Source organism: Carcharhinus amblyrhynchos, chromosome 10 (assembly GCF_965287045.1).
Source record: "Carcharhinus amblyrhynchos chromosome 10, sCarAmb.v2.hapA, whole genome shotgun sequence".
NCBI lineage: Eukaryota > Metazoa > Chordata > Chondrichthyes > Carcharhiniformes > Carcharhinidae > Carcharhinus > Carcharhinus amblyrhynchos.
The window spans coordinates 88,717,771-88,743,355 of NC_137333.1; the positions used below are offsets into that span (position 1 = coordinate 88,717,771).

At 41.1% G+C, this 25,585-nt stretch overlaps 1 protein-coding gene across 1 annotated transcript in view; it reads left to right on the forward strand.

The window, feature by feature from the left end:
- The first annotated feature begins 4,629 nt into the window (after nucleotides 1-4,629).
- The window catches only part of LOC145349151 (proteasomal ATPase-associated factor 1-like), a 28,794-nt gene continuing 7,838 nt past the window's right edge, over nucleotides 4,630-25,585 (forward strand). Inside the window, exons 1-9 of the mRNA XM_080197545.1 lie at nucleotides 4,630-4,718; nucleotides 4,821-4,861; nucleotides 13,853-13,956; nucleotides 14,065-14,154; nucleotides 16,680-16,778; nucleotides 17,445-17,595; nucleotides 18,790-18,984; nucleotides 22,582-22,673; nucleotides 24,751-24,866. Of these exons, the coding sequence (XP_080053671.1) occupies nucleotides 4,669-4,718; nucleotides 4,821-4,861; nucleotides 13,853-13,956; nucleotides 14,065-14,154; nucleotides 16,680-16,778; nucleotides 17,445-17,595; nucleotides 18,790-18,984; nucleotides 22,582-22,673; nucleotides 24,751-24,866 (938 nt within the window). The 5' untranslated portion in view covers nucleotides 4,630-4,668. The remainder of the gene's footprint in view (nucleotides 4,719-4,820; nucleotides 4,862-13,852; nucleotides 13,957-14,064; nucleotides 14,155-16,679; nucleotides 16,779-17,444; nucleotides 17,596-18,789; nucleotides 18,985-22,581; nucleotides 22,674-24,750; nucleotides 24,867-25,585) is intronic.

Below are 25,585 nucleotides of genomic sequence, written 5' to 3' on the forward strand. Positions count from 1 at the left end.
ACACCCTTCATTGACCATTTCAAAGCACTTGATGGGGAGGGAGAGGTGGTATAACAAATAGGGAGATTTACAGTTCTGAAATTGCTGAAGTCAAAGTGAAAAACGATCTTTTTGTCAATCTGGAAAATGGAAGGCTGGAGACAGATGGTCCGTGGCTCCAAGCCAGTTGATTGGGTATGCAAATTACTTAGGATGGAGAGGCTGGCCAAGATTTTCTGAGCCCATTGGAAACATGGCCTGTCCACGTGATCCTTTCAGCGGCCAACAGTATTTTCCCAAGAGAAGAGGACCTGCATTGATATGCGAAACAGGAATCTTACTCCTAACTGCTGTTCCACCAGTGACAGGAAGGGAAAAAGTAGTTATGCTACAGTAGTTGGAAGACTCCAAATCCATTAGGGGAGGGGACAAGAAGTGAAAGGGATTTAAAATGACAGGGACAGTCGGAGTTGCCTATGGTGACCAGAGCTCAGAGTTCCCAGAAGTTTTAGTAACCACTTAAAGGTTATTCATGAGAGTTAGATCAAGTGGATATGATTGGAGCTGGCACAAAGCAAATTTAGACCTGATTGTGTCAGAAAGTTCTTTGTGGCTAACATTTAGGATGGGACTAACATTTAGGATGGGCGGCACGGTGGCACAGTGGTTAGCAGTGCCGCCTCACAACATAAGGGACCCGGGTTCGATTCCCAGCTTGGATCACTGTCTGTGTGGAGTTTGCGTGTTCTCCCTATGTCTGTGTGGGTTTCCTCTGGGTGCTCTGGTTTCCTCCCACAGTCCAAAAGATGTGCTGGATAGGTGCAGTGGCCACACTAAATTCGCCCTCAGTGTACCTGAACAGGTGCCGGAGTGTGGCAATTAGGGGATTTTCACTGCAGTTAATGTAAGCCAACTTGTAACTAATAAATAAATTTAAATTTTCAGCCAGAGTAGTGGGAATGAAAACCTTGGATTTATTTGACGTAGGGGAGTCTAAAACTAGAGGGCAAAGGTTTGAGGTGAAGGGAAAAAGATAGAAAAGGGTCCAGAGGGGCAGTTTTTTCACACAGAGGGTGGTAAGTGTCTGGAATGAGCTGCCAGAGGTAGTAGCAGAGATGGGTACAATTTTGTCTTTTAAAAAGCATTTCGACAGTTACATGGATAAGATTGGTACAGAGAGATATGGGCCAAATGCAGGCAATTGAGACTAGCTTAATGGTAAAATCTGGGTGGCATGGACAAGTTGGGCATAAGTCCTGTTTCCGTGCTGTAAATCTCTATGACTTTAAACAGTTGAATCCTGGAGAACCTGCAGATTATTCTGGTTGGATGAGTCATGATTTTTCTAACCCATAATTATCTAGTGGGCTTGAAGACTTTACCTTTTGCATGAGATTGAGAGAACTGGGGAGAAACTCTGAAAACTCCAATTGTGCATAATCTGTGGAGGGAGGAGGCTCAACAAATGAGGAAACGGCCAGATATAATTAGCAATGATATATAAAATAAGAAATGCATCAACTTTTGTCATTGTCAACTCCTCTAAACCCATTTTTTAACTTCTATTGTCTCTTTACCTTACGTACAAGGCAGTCATCTCCCAACTCCTCTATACAGCTTAGAAATTTAGGATACGTACAGATGCCACCTCAAGGCCCTGGAGAGGTACCATCAATGCTGTCTGAGACAGAATCCTTGTATCAGCTGGGAAGACAGGTGTACTAACACTAGTGTCCTTGAACGAGCCAAGAATATCAGCACCAAGACCATGATCATCCAAAACCAACTCAGCTGGGCCAGCCATGTGCTTAGGATGTTAGAGTCCTGACTGCTAAAAGCAAATCTCCTTCACCCAGCTCAAGGAAGACTCCTGAACAAAAGGAGGATAAAGGAAGCATTTCAAAGTCATTTCAAAGGCTTATCTCAAGAAATGTAACATTGATGTCTTTGCCTAGGAGACCCTTGGTCAGAAGGGACCTACTTAGACAGAACCTATGACCAGCATCACAGAGTTTCTTAGGTGGATAATCGTACTCATTAGTGAGCAATCACTACAGAAGAAGACCACTCTCTTTTGTCTTGCACCATCATCCCATTTGTCATTCCTACCTTCCACCCTATCACAAAGCTAATTTCAATTCTTAACCTTCAGAATATGACACACTCTTCACGGCAATAATATACTTTGAAGTATAGTCACTGTAGTTTTGCAAGCAAACGTTGTAACCAACAATGCACAGCAAGATGACCCAAACTGCAGATCTTATTCATTCTTGGGATGTGTTGCCATTTATACCAGCATTTATTGCCTGCCCCTAAATGCCCTTGAGAAGGTGATAATAAACTATCATCTTGAATTTCCGCAGTCACCCAGGCTGTTGTTTGGCAAAGTGAGTTCCATGACTTTGATCCAGTGACAGTGAAGGAGTGGTGATATAGTTCCAAGTCAAGATGGTGAGCGACTTGGAGGGGAGGTTGTAGGTGGTGATCTTCACACGTGCCTGCTCCCCTTATCCTTCTAGAAGGTAGAGATTGTGGCTTTGGTAGATAATGTCAAAGGAGCCTTGATGAGCTGCTGCCCTCCATCTTGTAGGTGTATTTAATCTGTTTTGGTAATGTTGATGAAGGGGTGAACTCACTGCAAATAGCACCATGAGATTCATTTATACACCCGAAGAGGCAGGTGGGACTTCAGTTTAAAATCTTATTCAATTGATGATACGACACTCCCTAAATACTGCATTGAAGTCAGTCTCGTTTAGAGACACAAATTGTGAAGTGAAATTTGATATGACAACTTTTAGAGGCCGGAACGCTATCATTGAAATAAAACAGAAAGTGTTGGAAATACAAAGCATGTCAGTCAGCCTCTTTAACAAAAAAAAAATCTTATGTGGAAATATTGGATGATTCTTTACCAAACAGCATTGTTGGAACTTCAGATGGACTGAAGCTGTTAAAGAAGGTTCATCACCACCTTCTCAAGGGCAAGTATGGATAAGCAATATAATACTCACTTTCCCCATATGTCAAGAATGGCGTTTTTAAAATGATACCCAGGATTCCCCGATCTTGTCCATGGCTAGGATTCTCCAATCCAGCTGCTATGAGTGCAAGTTTAGCTGAGCGCCAAATTCTCTGTTCTTGCAGGTACTGATTGCAGCGTGTGGAGACCAGAGAATTCCGCCAGATATTTTAAGTGTGCACCCTTAAACTGAATGTGGTGGCACAATGGCACAGTGGTTAGCACTGTTGCCTCACAGCACTAGGGACCGGGGTTCGATTCCCGGCTTGGGTCATTGTCCATGTGGAGTTTTGCACGTTCTCCCCGTGTCTTTATGGGTTTCCCCAGGTGCTCCGGTTTCCTCTCACAATCTGAAAGACATGGTGGTTAGGTGCATTGACCTGAACAGGTGCCAGAGTGTGGCAACTAGGGGAATTTCACAGTAACTTCATTGCAATGTTAATATAAGCATTACTTGTGATTAATGAATGAATGAACAAAGCAGGCATCATATTGACTGGAAGGTCCCAAGTATGAAATCTAATCTACACTAAGTGAATTAAGTACAGCTGAATAAAAGACACATATTGCTGAAGCTGCCTATCACAGAAATGAATAATAGGGTGTATGAGAAATATGGTATATGAATTTCGGTGCTGGTTTGATGCTAGGTATATAGACCACACATCTGAAAGCCTGACAGATCATATAAAATTTCAAGTCCCTTCCACTGTTTCAAATAGGCAAGATACTAACTGACCTTACCCAATCAACCTTGCAAAACTCAAAACACAGGCCTGAAATTTCCGATCGCATTGTGGCAGGAACTGCCCATCGATGTTTGGCAAGACCATTAAGTCCTGGCGGCAGGCTGTACTGAAAAGTCCCACCCATAGGACGGAATTCTATTATCCCACCCACAGCAGGCAGGAGGGGAAAATCTGGTGGGAGACGAAAAGTCAGAAACTCACCAACATAAAAACAGATTGAAATTCTCCCAATGGTGGGTCCATTTTCCCACTGCTTGGTGGCATGAATCCATTGGCATCTCCTGAATGCTCATTAAAACAGCTGTTAGCTGAAATTCCACCAATCTTGAGTCACACCAGCTGGTTAGGTGCATTGTCTATGCTAAATCCTTCCTCAGTGTAGCTGAACAGGAGTGTGGCGACCAGGGGATTTTCACAGTAACTTCATTGCAGTGTTAAGGTAAACCTAGTTGTGACACTAATAAATAAAGTTAAAACTTAAACTTACTCCCAGCAATATCCGGTGTCCATGGGCGCAGTTGACGGCCCCCGCGCCCGCAGGGGCTGGAGTTCATTATCGACCGTAATAATCACATTTTAATTTGATGTTTTCAAGTTTCTTTGAGTTTGTTCGGGTTGTTCCCCCTCCTTCTGGGGAGCTGCCCCTTTTACTTTGTCCTGATTTAACTTGAGTTTGTTTATTTGGTTTGACCTTAAAAGAGGCCAGCAATATCAACTCCTGCACCTGCTAAGAGACTCTTGTATGTACACACTTGTCTACACAGATCACATCAACACACTTGTCTATACAGATCACATCAACACACTTGTCTATACAGAGTGTGTCCCTCCAGGGGGAGGGAGGCGGAAGAGCCGAGAAGGGCGCTTTGCGACAGTGGCCGGTGGCCGTTCGGTTTCCGGCAGTGTGGCGCCGCCATGGCAGGAGGTCGAGTCTTCATCCAGAGTGACTGGGCTCGGGCCTTGCGGTAAATTTCTCCGTGCCGAAGGCAAAGTATTTACAACAAATGTTCCTCTGTGGCTCCGGGTTTCTGCCTTTGTGTTAATGACATCTCGGTTTTATCCCACAGGGAGAATGAGAGGGAAGCGTGGGTCTCCTGTAAAATACCCGGTAAGGAGCCGAGGCAGAGCAATAATAATAAACACTATAACACTGGCTGCTGTGCCAGCCTCGGATTGTCCACTGTGTGATTCCCAACACTCCCCTCTTATAACAATATCAACGCCAACCAGCATTTGAGTGTTTCTCTGCAATCCACGAGAGGTGTTTTCTCTCTTGGAGCCTGTTGACCCAATGCTGAGGTTTATATTCAGAGCCTCTGGCACAGTGGTTGGCACTGCTGCCTCACAGTGCCAGGGACTCAGGTCCAATTCCCAGCTTGGTTCACTGTCTGTGCGGAGTCTGTACGTTCTCCCCGTGTCTGCATGGGTTTCCTCCGGGTGCTCCAGTTGCCTCCCACAGTCTGAAAGACGTGCTGGTTAAGTGCATTGGCCATGTTAAATTCTTCCTCGGTGCGCCAGAACAGGTGCCGGAGTATGACGACTAGGGGATTTTCGCAGTAACTTCATTGCAGCGTTAATGTACATTTAGGGTTAATGTAAGCCTAAAGCTTATTTGTTATTAGTGTCGTGAGTAGGCTTACATTAACACTGCAATTAAGTTACTGTGAAAACCCCCTAGTCGCTACATTCCGGCATCTGTTCGGGTGCACTAAGGGAGAATTTACCATGGCCAACCACTTAATCAGCACGTCTTTCAGACTGTCGGAGGAAACCAGAGCACCTGGAGGAAACCCATGCAGACACGGGGAAAATACGCAAAAGCCGCACAGTGACCCAAGCTGGGAATGGAACCCAGATCCCTGATGCTGTGAGACAGCAGTGTTAATCAGGGTGCCACCCACAGACGCCAAGGTTAGTCTTGTTGGTGAATAGCAACAAGAATGTGGGTGTGTTTGTTCCTTTGCTATCCAGGAAATGTGTGTTCCCTCCCCGTTCTGATGACTGCCTCCATTCCACAGGCAGGAACTTCTATCATTTTTGTTCAGTCCCTGGATTTGGGTTGCAAGTCTGTGCGGTTCCCAGGTTAACTTTTTGTACTGGCCTTGTTGATTTACACCCATTCCCAGGCCTGTCTCCTTCCTGCCAGTCAGTCAGATCTTGAATTTCATCCCCGAACTATGTTGACCCCCACCAAACCAAGCTCTACCACTAATGCCAAACAAGATTTTATGCTATGGGGTTTTACGGCCGGAAACTCCTGCCCCAGGTCAATGGAGCTCTCTGTTGTTGAACCCTCGTCTGCTCCAATTCTGTGGCGGGCAAGGTGGTAAGAGTTCCGGCCATATATTAGTTTGTTAGCATTTCGCAGAAAATGTTCCTGCTGGGATATAATATTGCTGTATCAACCAATCCAGTTAGAATACATTCAGTCAGGTCTGCCCGAGAGGACCAAATTCAGTTCCCAGTGTCTTGTTCCTACAAACTGTACTTTTATGGGCATTTGTGATTTTTAATGAATAAGAGAGTTAGACCAGTACATGCTCTAAGTTACTGTCAGCTGAATATTTAATGCATTTGTCAGATGCTGTTTGCAATTAACACACACTGATATGTTTATTTTAATTGGGATTAAACTGCCATTAAAATAGTGGATAGAGGAATGCCATGTGAGTTTTGAAGAGGTTAGAGGAATGAGATGTGATTTCATTCAAACATAACAAAATCTTACAGGTTAGGTGCAGGAAGGATGTTTCCCCTGGCTGGTGGCAGGAGGGGTTGGGATTGCCCTAGAATCTGGGAACACAGTCTCAGAATAAGGAGTAGACCATTTAGGCTTGAGGTGAGGAACATTTTCTTCACTCAGAGAGTTGTGAATCTCTGCCACAGAGGGCCATGGAGGATTAGTCATAGAGTATGTTTAAGATTGATAGATTTCTATATATTGTAAACATCAAGGATGTGGGAATTGTGTAGGAAAATAGTGTTGAAATAGATGATCATCCATGATCTCATTGAATGGCTTGGTGGGTTCGAATGGTTGAATGGCCGATTCCCCCTATTTCCTATGTTCTTATGAATACATTTCTCCAGTTGCCTGGATGGGTGCAACTCCAATAATGCTCAAGGCTTGACACCATCCAGGACAAAACAGTTCACTTGATTGACACTATCTGAAACGTCCACTTCCTTCACCACTGACTGCAACATACGCATCTACAAAGTGCACTGCAGCAACTTGACAAGGCTTCTTCAATAGCACCTCCCAACTGTGACCTTAACTGTGTAAAAAAAAAAGACAAGGTTAGCAAGCAATTGGATCACCGCCACCTGCAACTTCCCCTCGCCTGCCATCTTGACCTGGAACTCTATTGCTGTTCCTTCTTCACCAATGGTTCAAACTCCTGGTAGCACATATCTAGCACCACTGTGGGTACATCTTCATTATGTACTACAACAGTTCAAGGATGCAAATCAACACCACTACCTCAAGAGCAATTAAGAATTGGCAATAAATCCTAGCTTTGCTTTCGATGATCACTTGCCATGAATGAATTTTTTAAAAAGTTGTCTGCTATTAATTCCAGGACTGAAAATGTTTGAAATGCACGTTAGTTTGATCTGATCTAAAAGAGGTGGTACTCGGACTAAGTTGTAGATATTTACTAACCCTTACCTTGCTCATGCAGTTTATCTTTTGCTTCCCCAATTGTCACCATTTCCCTTTGTCATTAAAGGTGGCCATTTCTTGTGTGAGTAATGCAATGTGGTGTGCATTCTAATGGGGCAACGGAGTCTGATTACTGACCTGCTTGGCTTTCCACAGTGTGGGCTAGGATCAGTTGTCTTGTATTGTTTTGGGACTGAGCAACCTTTCTAGCTTGCCTTTTGTTCTTCGCTGTCTGTATTCTGCTGGAAACAATGCCATTACTTGAGATTTTTCACCAGCTAGTTCTTTCTGGCTATACTTTTCGCCCAGCCTGTGGTCGACATGCCCCATTTCCTGAGATTTGCCTTCAAGGAGTCCTTGAATCTTCATCTCGGCCTACATGACCGCTTTAGGGATTTTATCATCAGTCATATGTACTATATGTCCATTCCGTCAGAACTGGGCTCTGATGATGATGAGTGCTTCAATTCCAGACGTTTTATGCCCTTTGAAGTACCCTGGTGTTGGGCACTTTGTCCTCCCATTTGATGCCCATGATGTTCTGAGTACGTCTCATGTTTGACTTGATTTATTATTGTCACATTATTGGTGTACAGTGAAAAGTATTGTTTCTTGCATGCTATACAAAACTACTTTCTGGGCAGAATTGTACGCTTCCCCACTTGCAGGTTTGTAGATATGGGGTGAGTTGAAAACTCCTTGGATGGGCTGGGCTGCTGCAAGCCTCATCAATCTGCAGTTTTACTCTGGAGCATACCCTTGCATCAATTCAGGCCCTCAAGTGGCCAGTTATTGACTCCTTGAGGCCATTTCACACTCAACCTCAATTTGCAGGTGTTTGGGGGAAGCCCCAAAATAAATCAGGTTCATGGCTTGAATGGGAGGGGGAATGCCTTGATCAGCAACCCTCTTCTAACATGGGCAACACCGCCCCCCTCGCCAAAGTCTGGGGCCACCCTCTTTCTCCTTGAGATCCACAATACTTAACTGCTGCTGTAATCCCAGACCTTTGAGGACTGATTGCAGTCACAGCTCTGCCCACTGCAGCTTCTGGTGCTGCATGGATTAGAGAGCTGTCGGTTGGACAGCAACTCTCTAAGGCAGGACTTCCTCCCAAGTGAGGGGCAAGGGTCCTGCCTTCAGGGAATTAACTCTTGTTGCAGCATGAAACGGTTGTGGGGCAGGCAGTGTAGGTGGGGGAATGTGTTCCCTGCTGCCCCTTTGGATGGTGGCCGTTGTTCCAGTTTACGTACCCACTCTAAGCCATTGGTTTAGCTGCTTCCACTCATTTCTACTTTCATCCATTTCTGTAAATCACTGCCCCACTGCTTCCTCGGCTCGTCTTCCACTGCAGCCATCGTCAATGGTTTTGTGACTTTACACTTCTGGAATTTCCTACCCATTCTCCAAGTTCTGTAAATTTTAGTTTGAAAAAGCTTTCTTGACATATCCTATCTCTGTCTAACCAGGGCAAGCTTTTGCACAACCAAAATATCAAAATATTTTGCTACCACCAGAGAGTGACCCAGATGCTGCGTCACTAACTTGCCCACCAATGTGAGTCTCTGGGATGGTGAGTTGTGAGGTAACAGCTGATGCAAAACTGGTGCCAGCCTCGAAGATCTCTTCCTCCAATTCTTCCAAGGAGTCTTCCGTGTTGTCAGGGCGAGAGCAGCAGTGGGGACCACGATGGCAGATGAACCGGGCGCATCAGGATACAAAATTAAATGCAAGAGAGGGAGAGGAATCTGAACTGCATGCAACTTACTTGAGATATCTCCAACATGTGGAGGATTGGAAAGTGCTCACTTCTGTGCTTCAGCCTGACCATGCTGTCACTAATGTTCCGCATGCCCCTTTGTACCGTAAGATCCCGTGCCTGCTCCTCAAAGGGGGTGAGGACCCAGATCTTAGGCACATCTTCTCCTGGCAATTTATGGCTATCCTCCTGTGGGGACAGAAGGAGCCATGTAAAATCTGATGGCATGGATCCTGCAGTGTTTCAGGGGTTGACCCTCAGGGCAAGAGTTGTGATACTCCTAGGTGGGAGAAGGGAGATGCCTGGGGGTCAGGGGCTGAAGGCATTCAGGGTGCTGGGGTTGGAGGGAAATCTGGGGGTCATTTAGGGGGAGATGCTGGATAGGTGAAACACTCACCCTTGCTGCCCAGAAGAGATCATTCAGTTTTTTGCAGCACTGCTTTCCAGTTCTCCTGACCAGTGCCTTGGCACTAACGCATGCTGCCACTGCCTCCCTGGCTGCATTTCTATCTCTTCCTCTGGGACAGCATCCTGCTAGGGGTGAAGAGAGTGTCCTGCTTTGCCTGTACTGCCTCCAGCAATGTGGCCAGGTCAGCATCGACAAAATGGGGAGTTGTCTTCCTGGAGGCCATTTCTTCTTGCATTGCCTGCCTATCTGTCTGTTCATCCTTGTGGGTTTTTATGGAGCTGGCCCTTATTAGGGCAAATCAGTTGCCTGCAGTTTGGGGGATTGGGGTAAGGGGGTCAGTAATATGGGGAGGTTGGTCTCTGATGCCCAAGAAGGGGTGGGTGGGTGGAGGCTGTATCTGGACCGCGGGGTTCTGTCAGTAGAGCTGTTTTTTGCTTTTACTATACATGCATAGTTTGTGGCTCCGATTTGAGCTACTGGCTGTCTGGCGAATCAGGCCCTGCCCACTGCCTCTAGTGGCTAGCGATGGTCTAGCCCATATTTTCAAAGAGTAAGTACATAAAAGTGAATAGGGAGTGAAAAACAGACCAGCAACTCTCCCGTTTTCATGCTAGCTGGTCACTAAGAAAAAAGTCTCATAAAAGTCCACCATTGACTGACCTCTGATTGCCATTTGAGGAATACTAATGTTATTGTCTTTTTACTCACTGTGGTGTTATTAATTCTGGACAATACTTATTATACCCCTGAATCCCATCATTTACCTTGTTTCAAAGCTGGTGTCCAATTTTTTAAAAATGAATTCTATTACTTACTATTCCAGACTGTTCTCAATCGCCCCTCCCTCTCCACAGTAAAGATTTTATTTTTTGAAGAGACTGGAGTTTAAGTAAAAGTTAGGTAGAGTTGATCTTTTTAGAATCTTTGTTCTAAATATAGAATAGGGAGCTTTTTTTTTAATGGCAGTCATGTACAATAAATATTGGAAAGCAAAGTGAGATGTCATCTCCCATTCCCACATAGCGACAAATAGACTGCACTGGACTGTGGAAACAAAAGTTGCAATACTGTATAGGAATATATTTGATGCACAACTTGCTTCAACACTGCCATAAAATTCCATATGGCTTAGAAGTTATCTGTTGTCAGTTTTACTGATGTAGAAGTGGTAGGGTTGACTGCTTCCTCAGATTTTTCTTTTTACTGAGTGATGAATGGGGGCAGACATTGTTCATATATTTAAAGTAAGTACATGAAATATGAATGCTGACAATTTTTTTAGATTGAATTGGGAATATACAAGGGAGCATTGGCTGAAAAATACAGCAATTGCATTGCAAAATTTGGAACAAATTCCTTGTTTCAAATTATTAACTTGTGAAATAAGACATTACCTGGTGCAGAATCTATAAATCCTTTGAACCAGACTGATTTATTTTTTGCACAGATGCTGTATCTGGATAGCATCATTTTTTTTGAAATGGAGATTTTGTTTCTCCAGTTTTTCTTCATGACATTGGCCTTAATGCTAGGGAATTCCATGCAGTGTTCAAACTGTGGTCGGGCCAAAGTGCCATACAATTTGATCGTGATTTTTCCTGACATGTAATCTATTTTGACTTGAAAAACAAAATCCTAAGCAACATAATATTTAAAAGGGTGGATTTTCCCAGTTCTTAACAGAATTCCTGTGCTGGCCTGATAAGTTATGAATTCCCCTGAGCTGAGAAACTTGAAGGGTGATCTAATTGAGGTGTTTTAAAGGATAAAGAATCTGAGACACTAAGTACAAAGAAGCTATTTCTTATGGCGAAGTCATCGAAAGCAAGAGGGCATGCAGGAAGTGCTATATTGCAAAATATAGAAGAAATCTGGAATTCTTTCCTCAAAAGACTAGTAGCTCAATCAATTCAGATTTCCAAGTTGAATAAGAATATGAAACCAAGGTGATTAAATTGAATTGAGGTACAGATCAACCACGGTCTATCTGAATGGCAGAACAGGTTTGAGGGGCTGAATGCCTACTCATGTTTCTTTATTCCTGTGATGTACTACGGTAGTAGGCAAGGAAATGGATTATCTAATCTGTGATGTCTAATTGGAACAAATCCACCAAGGATTAATATACATCTCTATAGGAAATTGCTTCTCACAGCCTATTAACAGGTAGAGTAGACTGTTTTGACGTACTCCAAATTATTTCAGAATTCCTATGCTCAACTTATCCAAAAGAGGCCAGTGAAGAGGAGGCTGAATAGTCTGAGAGGTTTCTGAGATAATGAGACTGTTTACCCTTTGAAGATCTTTGGAGCAGTTAGATGATCAATCATAGAATCCCTACAGTACAGAAGGAGGTCATTTGGCCCATTCAAGCCTGCACCAACAACAATCCCACCCTATCTCCATAACCCCACATATTTACCCTGTTACTCCCCTTGAAAGTAGGGTCAATTTAGCATGGCCAATCAACCTAATCTACACCCCTTTAGACTGTGTTAAATGTTAACCCAGTCAACGTGATAATCATTAAAAAATACTGACATCCTCAGACCTCTCTTCCTCCTGCCCTTCAATACAACTTGCATCTGTTAAAGTTTGCATTTTAAATTTTCAGAAAATTACATATCACCCATTAAAGTAACAATATTGTTTTCTAAAGGTGACTTTTTATCCTGTTAATTGATCGTCTTTTGTTTCAGAGTTTTGGTGCCAGCACCTTCCATTTTGAGCCCAGTTAATTAAACAATATGCAGAATTTCTGTTTTCTGTTACAGCTGTTTGTGATGTAAGAAATAAGTGTTGGTATCAGTTATAGATGCCTTTTTTAATTTCTATCTCCCTTCATGAAGTCGGTGATTCTCAACAGTTAACACAGGGCTTTCACCCTAATGCCGTACTCAAATGGTGGTTATTCCTATGTGGCGTAACATGGGTACTTCACGACTCAGGTGCTGGTTTGCACTTTCAGCAGGAAATCTGGAGATAAGCAGATGTAGGAGGAGCCTTGTCCTTTTTCCATTGCCACCATTGCAATCCTAGAAACTATTAGCAAATTGCAGCACCCTTATGACTGCCTTGGTTGAAATTAGGTGACTCATCCTAGACCAGAGATTGAATCTGGAATCTTCATAGCTCATATAGGCTATTACAACACCCTGCAGCATGTTGAACCTTTTATCATGAACTACTTGGAGTGTTCAAATGTTTGTTAAATCAGAGCTGAGTCTTTGGAATAAATGTAGTCTTCATTTTAGAATGACTTACAATAGCAACAATTAGATACACTGAACAGTAGCATTTAAGTTCTAAAGCTTGCTTTCGGAGTGAGTTTTACAGTTACTGACTATTACTGAGCGGCAGTTGCCAGTCCCAATGTTGGCGTTCAATCTGCAGTGGTCTAATTTCAGTAGATGGTACAATACTGGAAGTTATCTGCAAATTGGTACACTTTTTTTGATCTTTGCTACATAGCCTTGCAAAAGAAGGATATTCATTTTTATTTAACACTTTTAATCACCTTTGAACATCAGGAAGCATTTCATAGCCAATAAAGAACTTTTCATTAGAAGTCTGAACACTTAGAATCGTAGAATCCCTCTAGTACAGAAGGAGGCCATTCAGCCCATCAAGCCTGCACTGACTCTGCAACAGATCATCTTAAACAGACCCACTCCTGTGCCATATCCCCATAATCCCACACATTTACCCTGCTAGTCCCCCTAACCTACACCATTTAGCGTGGCAATCCATCTAACCTGCACGTCTTTGTACAGTAAGAGACAATTAGCATGGCCAATCCACCTAACCTACACATGGGAGGAAATCAGAACACCCAGAGGAAACCCATGCAAAAAGTGCAAACTCCACATAGACAATTACTTGAGCCTAGAATTGAACACAGGTCCCTGGCGCTGTGAGGTGGCATTGCTAACCACCGTGCCACTATGCACTTATAGGAAAAGTGGTAGCCAATTTGCATAGTGCAATGTGATAATAACCAGGTAATCTGTATTTAGTGAAGTTGTATGAGGAATAAATATTGATCAGTGTGCACCAAGGAGAACTTCCCCGCTATTTGAAATTCATGTTTTGGGATCTTTTTGGGTACATCTAAGAGGGTGGATGGGGCTTCAGTAACAACCCATCTGAAATGCAGATTTTAGAAGATGATAGTTTATTTGTAGTGGACATCTCACACAAATGAGGAATTAATGATGTGTTTATAATTGAGGACAATATAATCTTATGTCAGTTTTAAATTTAGGAGCAGCTACTTTATATGGCTGTATAAAGTGTCAAGGGGTTGGCAAAGATGGTATCCCAGTGGTCACAGCTTCAGAAGGATTTGAAGTGACTGAGATTACAAAGGTAAGATCTTCCTGCCCACATTATTTCTCCCCATTGCCATCCCTCAATATGCAGTACTTAAAAAATTGAATGTTTCATTGTTTTTAAGGCTTTTTTTTCCCATTGCAGAAAAGTATTTTAATTTCCTGTCCTGATGGAAATGCAGCCTCAAAATTTCTCATGCCTTACACAACCTTTTCCAGAATACACATGAGAAGCGTAAGTCCATGTTTTCTTGAAATTGTTTCTGTGTAAACTGAAGGATGTTGCCAATTTTCTCAGGGTAATCACAGTCGCTAGCTTTGAAATCAACTTTACAATTGATGTCTTGTGATTTATTTGGAAAATGCTGCATTTGGAGACATCTATTGAGGATTTTCCATGATTAGCCTATGATGGCAATTCTTGTTATAATTAAACATTTGAGGTGAAAACTCTCAGTTCTGGCTTCAGTTCCCACTAACCATGTGTTAGTGCTGGTTGCAAATTTTCTCAAGACTTGGAGCTCTAAGGTGGCAGGAATTATGTAGTGTAAGATTTTTAATGGAACTAATAACATTTCATTAATTGGTGTAACATTTTTAAGAACAGTGTTCCAGCAAGAGTACATTTAATTGCAAGTGATATTACTATGTGTCTTTTAGCTGTTGAGTTCTTGCTTCCAGACAGCTTTTTGCCGAAGCCCCGACTAGGAGATGCGTGTCCCATGTTTGCCTCCCTTTTCCTAAATAGTCCTTTTGCATAGAGCAAGAGTGTTTATTTTGGTTAACAGTGTATTGTTTAAGGTCCTTCACCTGCCTCAAGTCTTTGACAAACAATGCCTGGAGTTCTCCGGTTGTTCGCACTCCACTGCTGCTGCCAGTGAGAATGTAGAATTTAGTGCTCAGCCAAATCTCCTATCACAGCAGCGGGATCCAAGAATCACAGCATTCTTTCTGGTTGTATCCCAGCTTGGTATGGTTCTTGTCCAAGACTGCAAGGAACTACGAAAAGGTGTGAATGTAGCCCAATCCATCACGCAAACCAGCCTCCCATCCATTGATTCTGTCTACACTTCCTGCTGCCTCGGAAAAGCAGCCAACATAATTAAGGACTCCATGCACCCCAGACATTCTCTCTTCCACTTCTTCTGTTGGGAAAAAGATACAGAAGTCTGAGGACATGTACCAACCGACTCAAGAACAATTTCTTCCCTGCTGCTGTCAGACATTTGAATGGACTTACCTTGCATTAAGTTGATTTTTCTCTACACCCTAGCTATGACTGTAACACTACATTCTGCACTCTCTTGTTTCCTTCTCTATGAACAGTATGCTTTGTCTGTATAGCGTGCAAGAAACTATACTTTTCACTGTATGTTAATACGTGTGACAATAATAAATCAAATCAAATCTAAACAGCTGTGGGCGATGTCGGAGGATCCAGCCCAGGGTTTTCTTTAAAGACCACAAAGGCTATTTTCATGACACTGTACTCTCAACTGTGGGTGCCAGTGAACAAATGCTATGTTTTATCCATCACTGTCTCCTGTTGATTTTAATTCATTCCCAGTGCCAACATATTAATTGGAGTTAAGAGAGGACTTGACAGTATAATTTGATCAGACCATTTTGTTTCAAAAGTCTGAAACCAAACCCCGATGTTACTACTCACAGTGAATGTGACCCAAAAACTCATTTGCAGCTTCTTCACATGTGATTCTTTATCAGCTCCAGTTACTTAACCTGTCAGAATAATGAATCATGTTCTAGTTATTGTGCTATTTTACTACAGCAGAAATTTCATCCAAATAACATTTTCATCAGTAAAGGCAGATTTTTAATTCAGTTGGGTCCTAAACTCCCTGAAATCTTTTGCCCACATCTCCTGAAAGTAGCAACTTATACTGGATTGCAGTTCCATAGCACCAGCAGTCCTTCAGCTTCTTGCCCAAGTAACTATTTCCACATTTCAGTTTGATTTCTGATATTTGTTGACTGGCAGTTGCTTGTATCAGGTTTGCAGTTAAATCAATGGATTTCAATTTTCTGACTTCTATCCATAAATCACGACTTAGTGTGCCATGGAGTCCACCTCCATTCCCCTCTTCATCTTTGCCTCTGCTCACATTTGCTGTCTATTCATAAAGGCCTATTAGTCGTCCAAGTGTTGGGAAGGTGAAGGAATGTTGCCATATCTCCAACCACCATGAATAAACATTAAGTGAGCAGTAATCCAGCTGATCCTCCAGATGCCCCTATTAAATTCCGATTTTCCCCCAATTGGGATCTTGATTACAGGGTAGACTGTAATACGTGCCTTTTGCTGTTGCAAGTTCCTACAGTTTTGGCCTCAGCTCCCATATTCCATACCACTAAATCTTTTGTCAGCCACTACGAGGCATCCCTGAGCTACATCGAGATGGTTGTCCCTTTGACTTTTCTTCCCCTCGCATGGAAACACCTGGCCTCTCCTGATCATCTCATTGAAACATCGTGCTCACGAATAATAAGTCTAAGTAATGGAAAGTTGAAGGTGTTTCCCTGAAGACATTCTGTTTCTGAAAAATATTGTCATTCGTGACCCCAATTGTTGCTAAGTTTTAGTGAATTTGTTTTTTTGGGGAAAAAAGTACATTTTGTTTTAACAGTTTTAGTTACATTTGGGAAACAGATTCTGGAGTTATGATTTTTTTACAACCTGAAATGAGGTTGAATTTTCCAGAGCTATCTCAGTGTTACCTTTTTCAACCTTGCCCCCTCTAGATAACCAGCATGGATATTTCCAGCGGTGGAGGGCTTGGAGTATCTTGTAGTACCGATGGAACGATGCGAGTTTGGCAGACCAACAATGGAGAATTGAGGGTTTGCATACCTTTATTTGTTTTATACTTGTTAATATTTCCTTCAAATTTGGTAAATACTTGACCAAGTGGTAAACGTTTTATAGCTCAAAGCTTGTCCTTGGTCAGCTTCATTCGAAAGATTGTGTGATCTTATCATTCACTTCAAATTACCAATCGCTGTTTGACATTAAGCATCAAACCAAATTGTGCATTTTGAATAACTTGAGGATGTGAGAATTTTCTACCAAAGCTTTTCAGTGGACAATAGTGGGTACCTAGGGGATATTATAAAGTCATAATCACATCATCCAGAAACAACATAAGTGGGGAAACTGCAGATCAATTATTTTATAATTATTATTGGTGAATCTCGAGGTTAGACTTTTGTAATTCTGGTGTATTCATTATAATTTGTTAAAGCTGATCCCAGATTGTGCAAGTAATTTAGTTACATGTTTGATGCAGCTGTTGTGGGCACCAATGCAAATTGGATAGTCAGAATACTTCATCAGTAGTATCATCCAGACTAATGGATTCAGTGTTATAATACAATCATTGCCAATTCATCCAGGATCATCAGGAGTGGAACAGTTGAACAGCCGACATGCCAAAGTGTGTGCATATTTGTGTGCATATGAATTGGAAGCATTCATGTATCTAATCCATTATTGATTTTAATTTTCAGCGAGATCTGGTTGGCCACATATACGATGTGAATTGCTGTCGATTCTTTCCCTCGGGCATTGTGGTTCTAAGTGGTGGAATGGATGCTCAGTTAAAGATATGGTCTGTTGAAGATGGAAATTGTTCTGTAACTTTAAATGGACACAAAGGAGGTACACATAACTATTAACAGAGTCTGTTTGAGAAAAAAAAATAGCAAAGATTCTGAAAAAAAATCATTTTTAAAATAAATTTCTACAAGTTCAGATTTAGATTTTAGAGCAATTAAATTGTTTGCTGAAAACCTATCTAGGTTACATTCAGTTTCTGTTGTAGTGGTCTTTGATTTTCCTTCAACCCCCTCCAGAAACTGAATACATGTCACAAAGCCAGTCTGGAACAAATCAGACAGTAATGTTTTAAAAATCCACCCAACTTGGGCTTGTGACTGTGTGGTTGAAAATCACCTTTTGAGGTATTGAGGTACGGCCCCAGTTCAAGCAATCTTAATAAATCCTCCACTGCTAACACCTTGCAGGTATAATTGATTCATTTAATCTTTGTCTATTCAAAGCTTGTCATAAATCCTTAAACATGAGTGTTACTCCTGCCCAAAAGATATAATCCAATAAAGACTAAACCCAGGAATACTATAAAAATCATCATTGCTATTCTGCTGTGACATATGCAGTCACTTTTCACGTTTGTCAGAAGGAGCAGTTCTCACCATCTCTCTGTCCCAATAAGCAGCAGTAAGAAGTCTCACAACACCAGGTTAAAGTCCACCTGATGAAGCCAGTTCCAAAAGCTAATGACATTTGCTACAAATAAACCTGTTGGACTTTAACCTGTGTTGTGAGACTTCTTACTGTGTTTACGCCACTCCAATGCCAGCATCTCCACACCAGTGAGCAATAATAATGTACAGTGCAGTCTTCTGTGTTGGGCTAAATGATGCACATTAACTCTGTGGCCCAGTGTTTTATGATGACAGTTACAAGCCTTTATTATTTATGGCATTGTTTTGTCCATTCAGAAATTGTTATGCTGCTTTAAGTCCAAGATTTTATGGTTATACTGTTTTATTTTTGACAAGTAAGGCGTATACTTGTTCACTGCAAACATTTTTTTAATCCACTCCCCCAAATTATTCTCTGATTAATGGCAGTGAATAATAATAATGGAACAAAAAGATAGGTGCATTCTGCATGTAATTCCAACTTTAGGAGGGGAGCTCATTTTATCACCTTATAAAGTTGTATTTTGCTTTATATTCTCCAAACAGATGTCATTGTATTTATTAATGTTAAAGGAAGACATTTATTTAAAATTAGATTTTCTTTTGTAAATTGATTTTTTTTAAAAAGGTATTCTTGATACGGCAATTGTAGAACGTGGACGAAATGTCATCTCGAGCTCCAGGGATGGAACAGCAAGATTGTGGGATTGTGGCATGTCTACTTGCCTTGCAGTTCTAGCAGACTGCGGGAGTCCCATTAATGGCTGTTCACTTGGCGTTGCTGAAAACACAGTGAATTTGGGTTCTCCTGAGCAACCACCAAGTAAGTAAACTGTTGTTGCAAGCTTCCCAACATATTCCAATAGATACTTGAAGCATACAGACCAGAAAAATGTGAGTTTCATTCTCCAGTTTGTGCAGTTACACAATCTCAACAGGGGCAGTGGTAGGATGCTGTAATTGACCCTGGGATGGGGGAATTGGGTTAGAGTGGAGAATCTCCTACAAACGCTGTTTCAGTTTAGCATCCAAATACTGGTGTTATGCTGACTTGAAGCCAGCTTAGTTCACAACCTAAATGGTGAGGCGATGGCCAAGTGGTATTATCGCCAAACTATTAACCCAGAAACTCAGCTAATGTTTTGGAGACCTGGGTTCGAATCCCACTACAGCAGATGGTGGAATTTGAATTCAGTAAAAAATACCTGGCATTGAGAAGGTACCAATGACCATGAAACCATTGTCAATTGTCAGAAAAAACCCATCTGGTTCACTAATGTCCTTTGGGGAAGGAAATCTGCTGTCCTTACCTGGTCTCGCCTACATGTGACTCTCAGACCCACAGCAATGTGGTTGACTCTAAACTGCCCTTGGAACAACAAGGGATGGCAACAAATGCTGGCCAGCCAACAACGCCCATGTCCCATGAATGAATTAAAAAAAAGAATAAAATAGCATAGTTTCTATCTGTTAACTCAATTTTGAGAACTGGGATGGAAAAGTTTGTAATCACATCTTTTTAAATTTTAGATTAAACAAGTGACTTTAGGAAACACACTGCAATCTCCTTTTTAATCCAGCAGATAAAATCATCATCCATAATATTGCTGAACATTTTTCTCTCTCTCCCACTTTCTCTGTTTTCCAATGTGTTCCTCACTGACTCCTGCTGGGGTGTATTTGTGAATATTGCAGGAACGTTGAGGCCAAGATCTGAAATATGCTCAGATTGCCCTATTAAGTTTACAATGGTTGTAGATGAAGAATTATTTGTGAAACATTTCTCTTAGTACCTGTTAAGGAAGCTGTAGTCATATCTGGACTAAGATTTATAATTGGCAGCTGTGCCCATAGCTGTCTAGGCATTATTTCCTGGAATTTCATGTTTATGCCCCTTTGCCTCTCCATCTCCTCTGTTAAGGCCCTCCATAAAACTGGTCTTCCCTCATAATATCTTTAGTCCACTATCCAGGAATTTCTGATTTTATCCCTGGTATCACTGGGATACCTTTTCTACTTTAAAGGTATAAGTCCAAGTTATTGTTGTGGTTCATTACTTCCAAATGTTGCCACTCATCCAGGGTTTCTACAGAAGTTATAGCGGATGAGTTGGAAATTTAACCACATATCCTTTATTCTACCTATCAATGAATTTTCAGTATTTGTTTAAAGTGAAGTACTTTCTGCGCCATGCTCAAATTAGCCATTTGCAATTATTAGTTTTCATTTAATTTTAAATTTTGTAAAATGCAGTTAAGTATACAAAGCCATTGGCACTGAGGAAACACTTAGGGGTGAGTTTTGTGGTTGCAAGTTAGCCATGATTCCTGAGACTAAGGGTTGTTTTATGAGGAAAGGTTGGGCTTAAACTTATTGGAGTTAAAAGAATGAGAAGCAATGTTATTAAAACATAAAAGATTCTAAGGCGGCTTGATAGTGTAGATGCTGAGGGGCTGTTTAATATTATGGGGAATCTAAAACCAGAGGGCACTTTTTAAGGATTAGGGGCCTCTCATTCAAGACAGAGATGAGGAGAAATTTCATCTGTTGGAGTTGTTTGTTCCACTGAAGAGCTGAATCATTGCATATATCCAAGGCTGAGTTAAGCGGATTTTTGATTGACAAGGGAGTTGAGGGCTATGGAGGACACGCAAAAAGTGCTGTTAAGGCCACAATAAGATCAACCATTATTTAGTCAAATGCTGGAACAGGCTCAGTGGGCCTAACAGCCTCCTCCTGTTCCAATTTTTTTATCCTACATATTGCCTCAAGCAAAATTCTTTTATGTCTTTTGATCAGTTACCAGAGTTGGTATGGAGATGTGCTGAATAGCCTTGTGGTAGTGATTGAACACTGATGTCTTGGTGCTTGTCTCCTGAGGCAGAAGATCATTCTCAATCTCTGCTATTAGTCTGCCTTCCTTGATAAAAAATGTAGGCTCACAGTTGGAATGGGATGGCAATTTGTTACATCCTTTTTTCCCTGTCTCAAAACTAATCTTAGGCTCTGCAACTTTGAATTTGATTGTAAAATAGACAGGTTTTTTTTACATAAAACAGCCCTAATAAAGAAAAGTTAACATTAGCTGCATCTGCAACACTGCACTGTCATTTCCAGGGACAAGTGCCTATATGATCTCCTGAATCTTGAGGTTCATTCACTTGAACCTTGCTGCTTATTTTCATGCATTTGGAGTGCTAATAGCACTGATTGGAGTCTACCTATTGGAGGTGAGAGTTCTTGAAGAAACATGAGCTCCCACCACCTATATACAGCAATCAGAACTGTTAACCCTGGAAGCATATAAATAGAGAGCTGGGTTGTTCAGTGCATAAAAAAAACTTTGAGTTGCAGAATGTAATCCCCAAACACTAATAAAAATCCTGAAATCCAATGTAATAAAAATGAACTTAATTTATTCTGTCACCTTGAAGCAGTGGCCCTGATCGTAGGCCTTTATTCAGGGCTGTTTTGCTGTTGTATGAGCTTTTGATTTGTTAAGCTTTTTTTATGCAGCTGTGTCAGCTTTTTAAAAAGTCATGAGCTTTACTGAGATTTGTAGGCTGGCACGTATGCAGTTCCACAGCAGAATGGTGAAAAGTCTCATGATGCATCTTTCACACACAAAGCACAGGATCTGTCAACAGCAATTCAAAAAGCTAATACCCAGGTCCAAGTGAAATTTGCAACCCAAATCTTCGGCTCTAGATAGAAGGGCAAGTCTATTTTGGGGACATTTTTGGCAGACATTTCCTATGTGATGGTGCTTCATGTATTTTCTAGAAGAATGAGGGCTGGTTTCATTGAAATTATAAAAAAGGATTCTGAAGAGGCTTGACAGGGGAGACACAAAGGTTGATTTCCCCAGTCTGGGGAATCTAGAATACAGGAGCCTCAGGCTTAGGGATCAATCATTTAGAACTGAGATGAGGAGAAATTTCTTCACTTAAAGAATTGCCAGTCTTTGGAATTTTCTACCCCACAGGGTTGTGGATAACTCCATTGTTGAGCACACTTAAGACTGGGATTGTTAGATTTTCGGTATCTCAAAGAATCAATGGATATGAGGAGCTGGTAGGAAAGGAGTTGAGGCCAAACATCAACCATGACCAAATTGAATAGCTGAGCACAATTTAGCGGCTGAATGGTCTAGTCCTATTTCTTATGTCCTTACAATGTGGTATGTATTTTATTTCTTGCTCTACATACCATTGTGAAGAAGGAAAATGGCAGTTGAAAACTGTGCAGTGTATAATGTGGCCAGTGTTGTGGTTCATGCTGAATAGTAAATGATGCTTTCAAAAAATATGTTGAAGACTTCAAAATTTTATGTAGATCTATACGATTGACCTAATTCATATTAGAAATATTATTCCTTTCATATTATTAATCAGTTTAAAAACAAAATTGTACTTAACAGGTGAACGTGAAATAGGGACTGAGGGAAAAATGTTACTTTTAGCCCGGGAAGACAGAAAGCTACAAAGTGTTGGACTGCTCAGTAGGCAACCAGTAAGTGCTTTTTATTGTTTAGAAGCTTGTGTGAAAGATCATGTTATAAATTAACCTGTCAACATTGATGCAGATTGTGCACACAGTGATAAAATAGAAAAAAAGTTGAATGTATAATACAGATTTTGAAACCTCCAGTTATACCAAAGTATCTTACAGCCTTTTGAATATTCTGGAGGTGTGGTTACAGTTGAAGCAAAGGAAACAATGGCATCAATTTGCGCACAGTAAGATACCAGAGTTAGGTAATGACGGGTTTAGTTGACATTGCTCGAGAGATAAATATTTGATTAGTCAGAATGTTTTCAGTTTTTATCTATGAGACAGTTTACTTACCTAATTTAAGGATTTTCATTTTTATTTCCAAATCAAGCACCCAATTAGGGTAAAACGAAGAACCCCATAAACCTTACAAGAATGAGATAAAATTATACAATTAAATGTATGTGGGTAATTGAGTATGTAAGCCTGGATCCTCATTATTAGCAGGGTGACTGGAAGTAATGGGATACTGAAGCCATTCCTGAAATAACCTGATTGAGACTTTATAAACAGAGACAAAGAGTACAGAAGTAAGTAAGGTATGCTACATCCTCATAAATCACTGGTTAGGTCACAGCTGGAGCATTATGATCAATTTTCACACCACACTTTTGGAAAAATGTCAAAGCCTTGGAGCAGTGCAGCATTTATTTACTGGAATGGTATGAGGATGCAAAACCTGTGAGGAGTTATGTGAAGAGATTGGAAAAGCTGAGATTGTTCTCCTTGGAGCACAGAAGATTAAGGGTAGGAACTTACAGAAGTATTCAAAATCATAAAGTATTTTGATAGCGCAAATAAGCAGAAGCGATTTCCCATGACAGAAGGGTCAGTAGCCGAAGGATATAGATTTAAGGCACTTGACAAAAGAATCAAAACTAAGATGAAGAGAACCTTTTTTAGTCCCAGTGAATTACGCAGTATCTGAAATGATGGTGGAAATTGGATAAATACTTAAAGGGTTGTAAGGAAATAGGTTTATTTATTAATATCACAAGTAGGCTTACATTAACACTGCAATGAAGTTACTGTGAAAATCCCTACTCAGTGAACCTGAACAGGCACCGGAGGGAGAGATTAGCATGGCCAATGCATCTAACGAGCATGTCTTTCGGACTGTGGGAGGAAACCAGAACACCTGGAGGAAACACATACAAACATGGGGAGAACATGCAGATTCCACACAGACAGTGATCCAAGCCAGGAATTGAACCTGGATCCCTGGCACTGTGAGACAGCAGTACTAATCACTGTGCCACCATGCCACCCATTAGGGCAGACATATGGGACTAATTGGATAGCCTTTCAAAGAGCCAGCTCTGAGCTGAAACCAATGTAAATATGGTATGGTTTACGTAAACTACATTATGAAGGCAATGCAAATTCCAGTGAGGGATATGGAACAAAAAAATTGTAATTGTAATTCCTAACATATACTTACTTAATTACTATCTAGATAGAAAGGGTCCGTGCACGAAAAAGGCATCCTTTCTCTATTTTGTACAGATGAAACTGTTCTTATATATTTAACTATTGATTTACAGTAGAAAATATTTTAATTTAAATCTTAATGCAAATTTTACTATTTGCGTCATTACCACCGATACCACAATGCACATGTTCAGATATGTTTGTCTGGAGCCAATTAGTGTTATTGTTTAATATGGTTTAACCTGTGGATTGTGTCATGAGTTTTTGCAGAAGGCTTGTTGTTTCCTAAGGGAAATTAAATTTGCTAGGTAACTTGAGCTGTAAAGCTCTGCTTGTCTTGAAGCTTGTCTTGTCCTTATGGGTCAGAAGAGCTTAAAAATGACATTTTTGCAAAGGGAAGAGGAGCTATATAACAGAAGATATCAGGTGTTTTGTGAGGTTGAAATGAGCTTTGCTGTGGGCAAACTGGAGTGCAATCACAGTATCTCCTCTCCTGACATCTTTTTAAATCTCAAAGTGTCATCAATATCGCAAAGCCTTAATATTTTCTACATTAGAGAATGCAGTCAAGTCTGACATGTTTTTCTGCGTTGTGAATTTTCAGATATTTATGTTTGAGGGATCCGATGCTTTCAACTGTTGTACATTCCTTTCAAGTACATATATCCTTGCAGGATCACAGGATGGTAACATTTATCAGCTGGATGTTCGAAACATAAAGTAAGTATGCTGTGTGACAGTTCATTAAATCAATTTGGTGATTAGCCTGGATGTTTCCCTTTATTGTGTGGCATCACTTACCACTTTAAAAATAATTCTTCAGAAGTGCATCATTGATTAGTGGTGGGATATGGTATTCCACAAGGATCTGTACTGGAACTATTGTTCACTCTTTTCATCAAAGATTTGGACATGGGAATCGGAAGCACGATTCCATCATTTGCCGATGACACCAAGTTATGGGGGTACAGTTAATACAAAAGAGAACTGCTAATAAAAATGTGAAACTCCACCACTACAGGAGTAGTTGAGGCAATTAGCACTGTAGCGCCAAGGGGAAGCCAGATTAGCGCACGCAGAGAAAGGACTAGAAGGATTGGTAATTGATGTTAGATAAAAGGTGGGAGGAGACTTTGGTGTATAAAGATGTTGGGCTTGATTCTATTGTAAATACTTCATAATTCTTTATAATGAGTGTAAAATTGCACTACATTTTATGAAGAAAAAGCATTATTATCCTCTACAAATCGGTTAATTTTTGTTTACTTAAAACTGAGAGCAAATATCCTTAAATTTGAATCTTTATCCAGAATAAATCAGAAATTCCCATAGTGCAGAAAGAGGCAATTGGGCTCATCGAGCCTGTGCTGACAACAATCCCACCCTGGCCCTATCCCTGTAACCCTAGGTATTTACCCTGCTAATCCCCCTGACGCTAA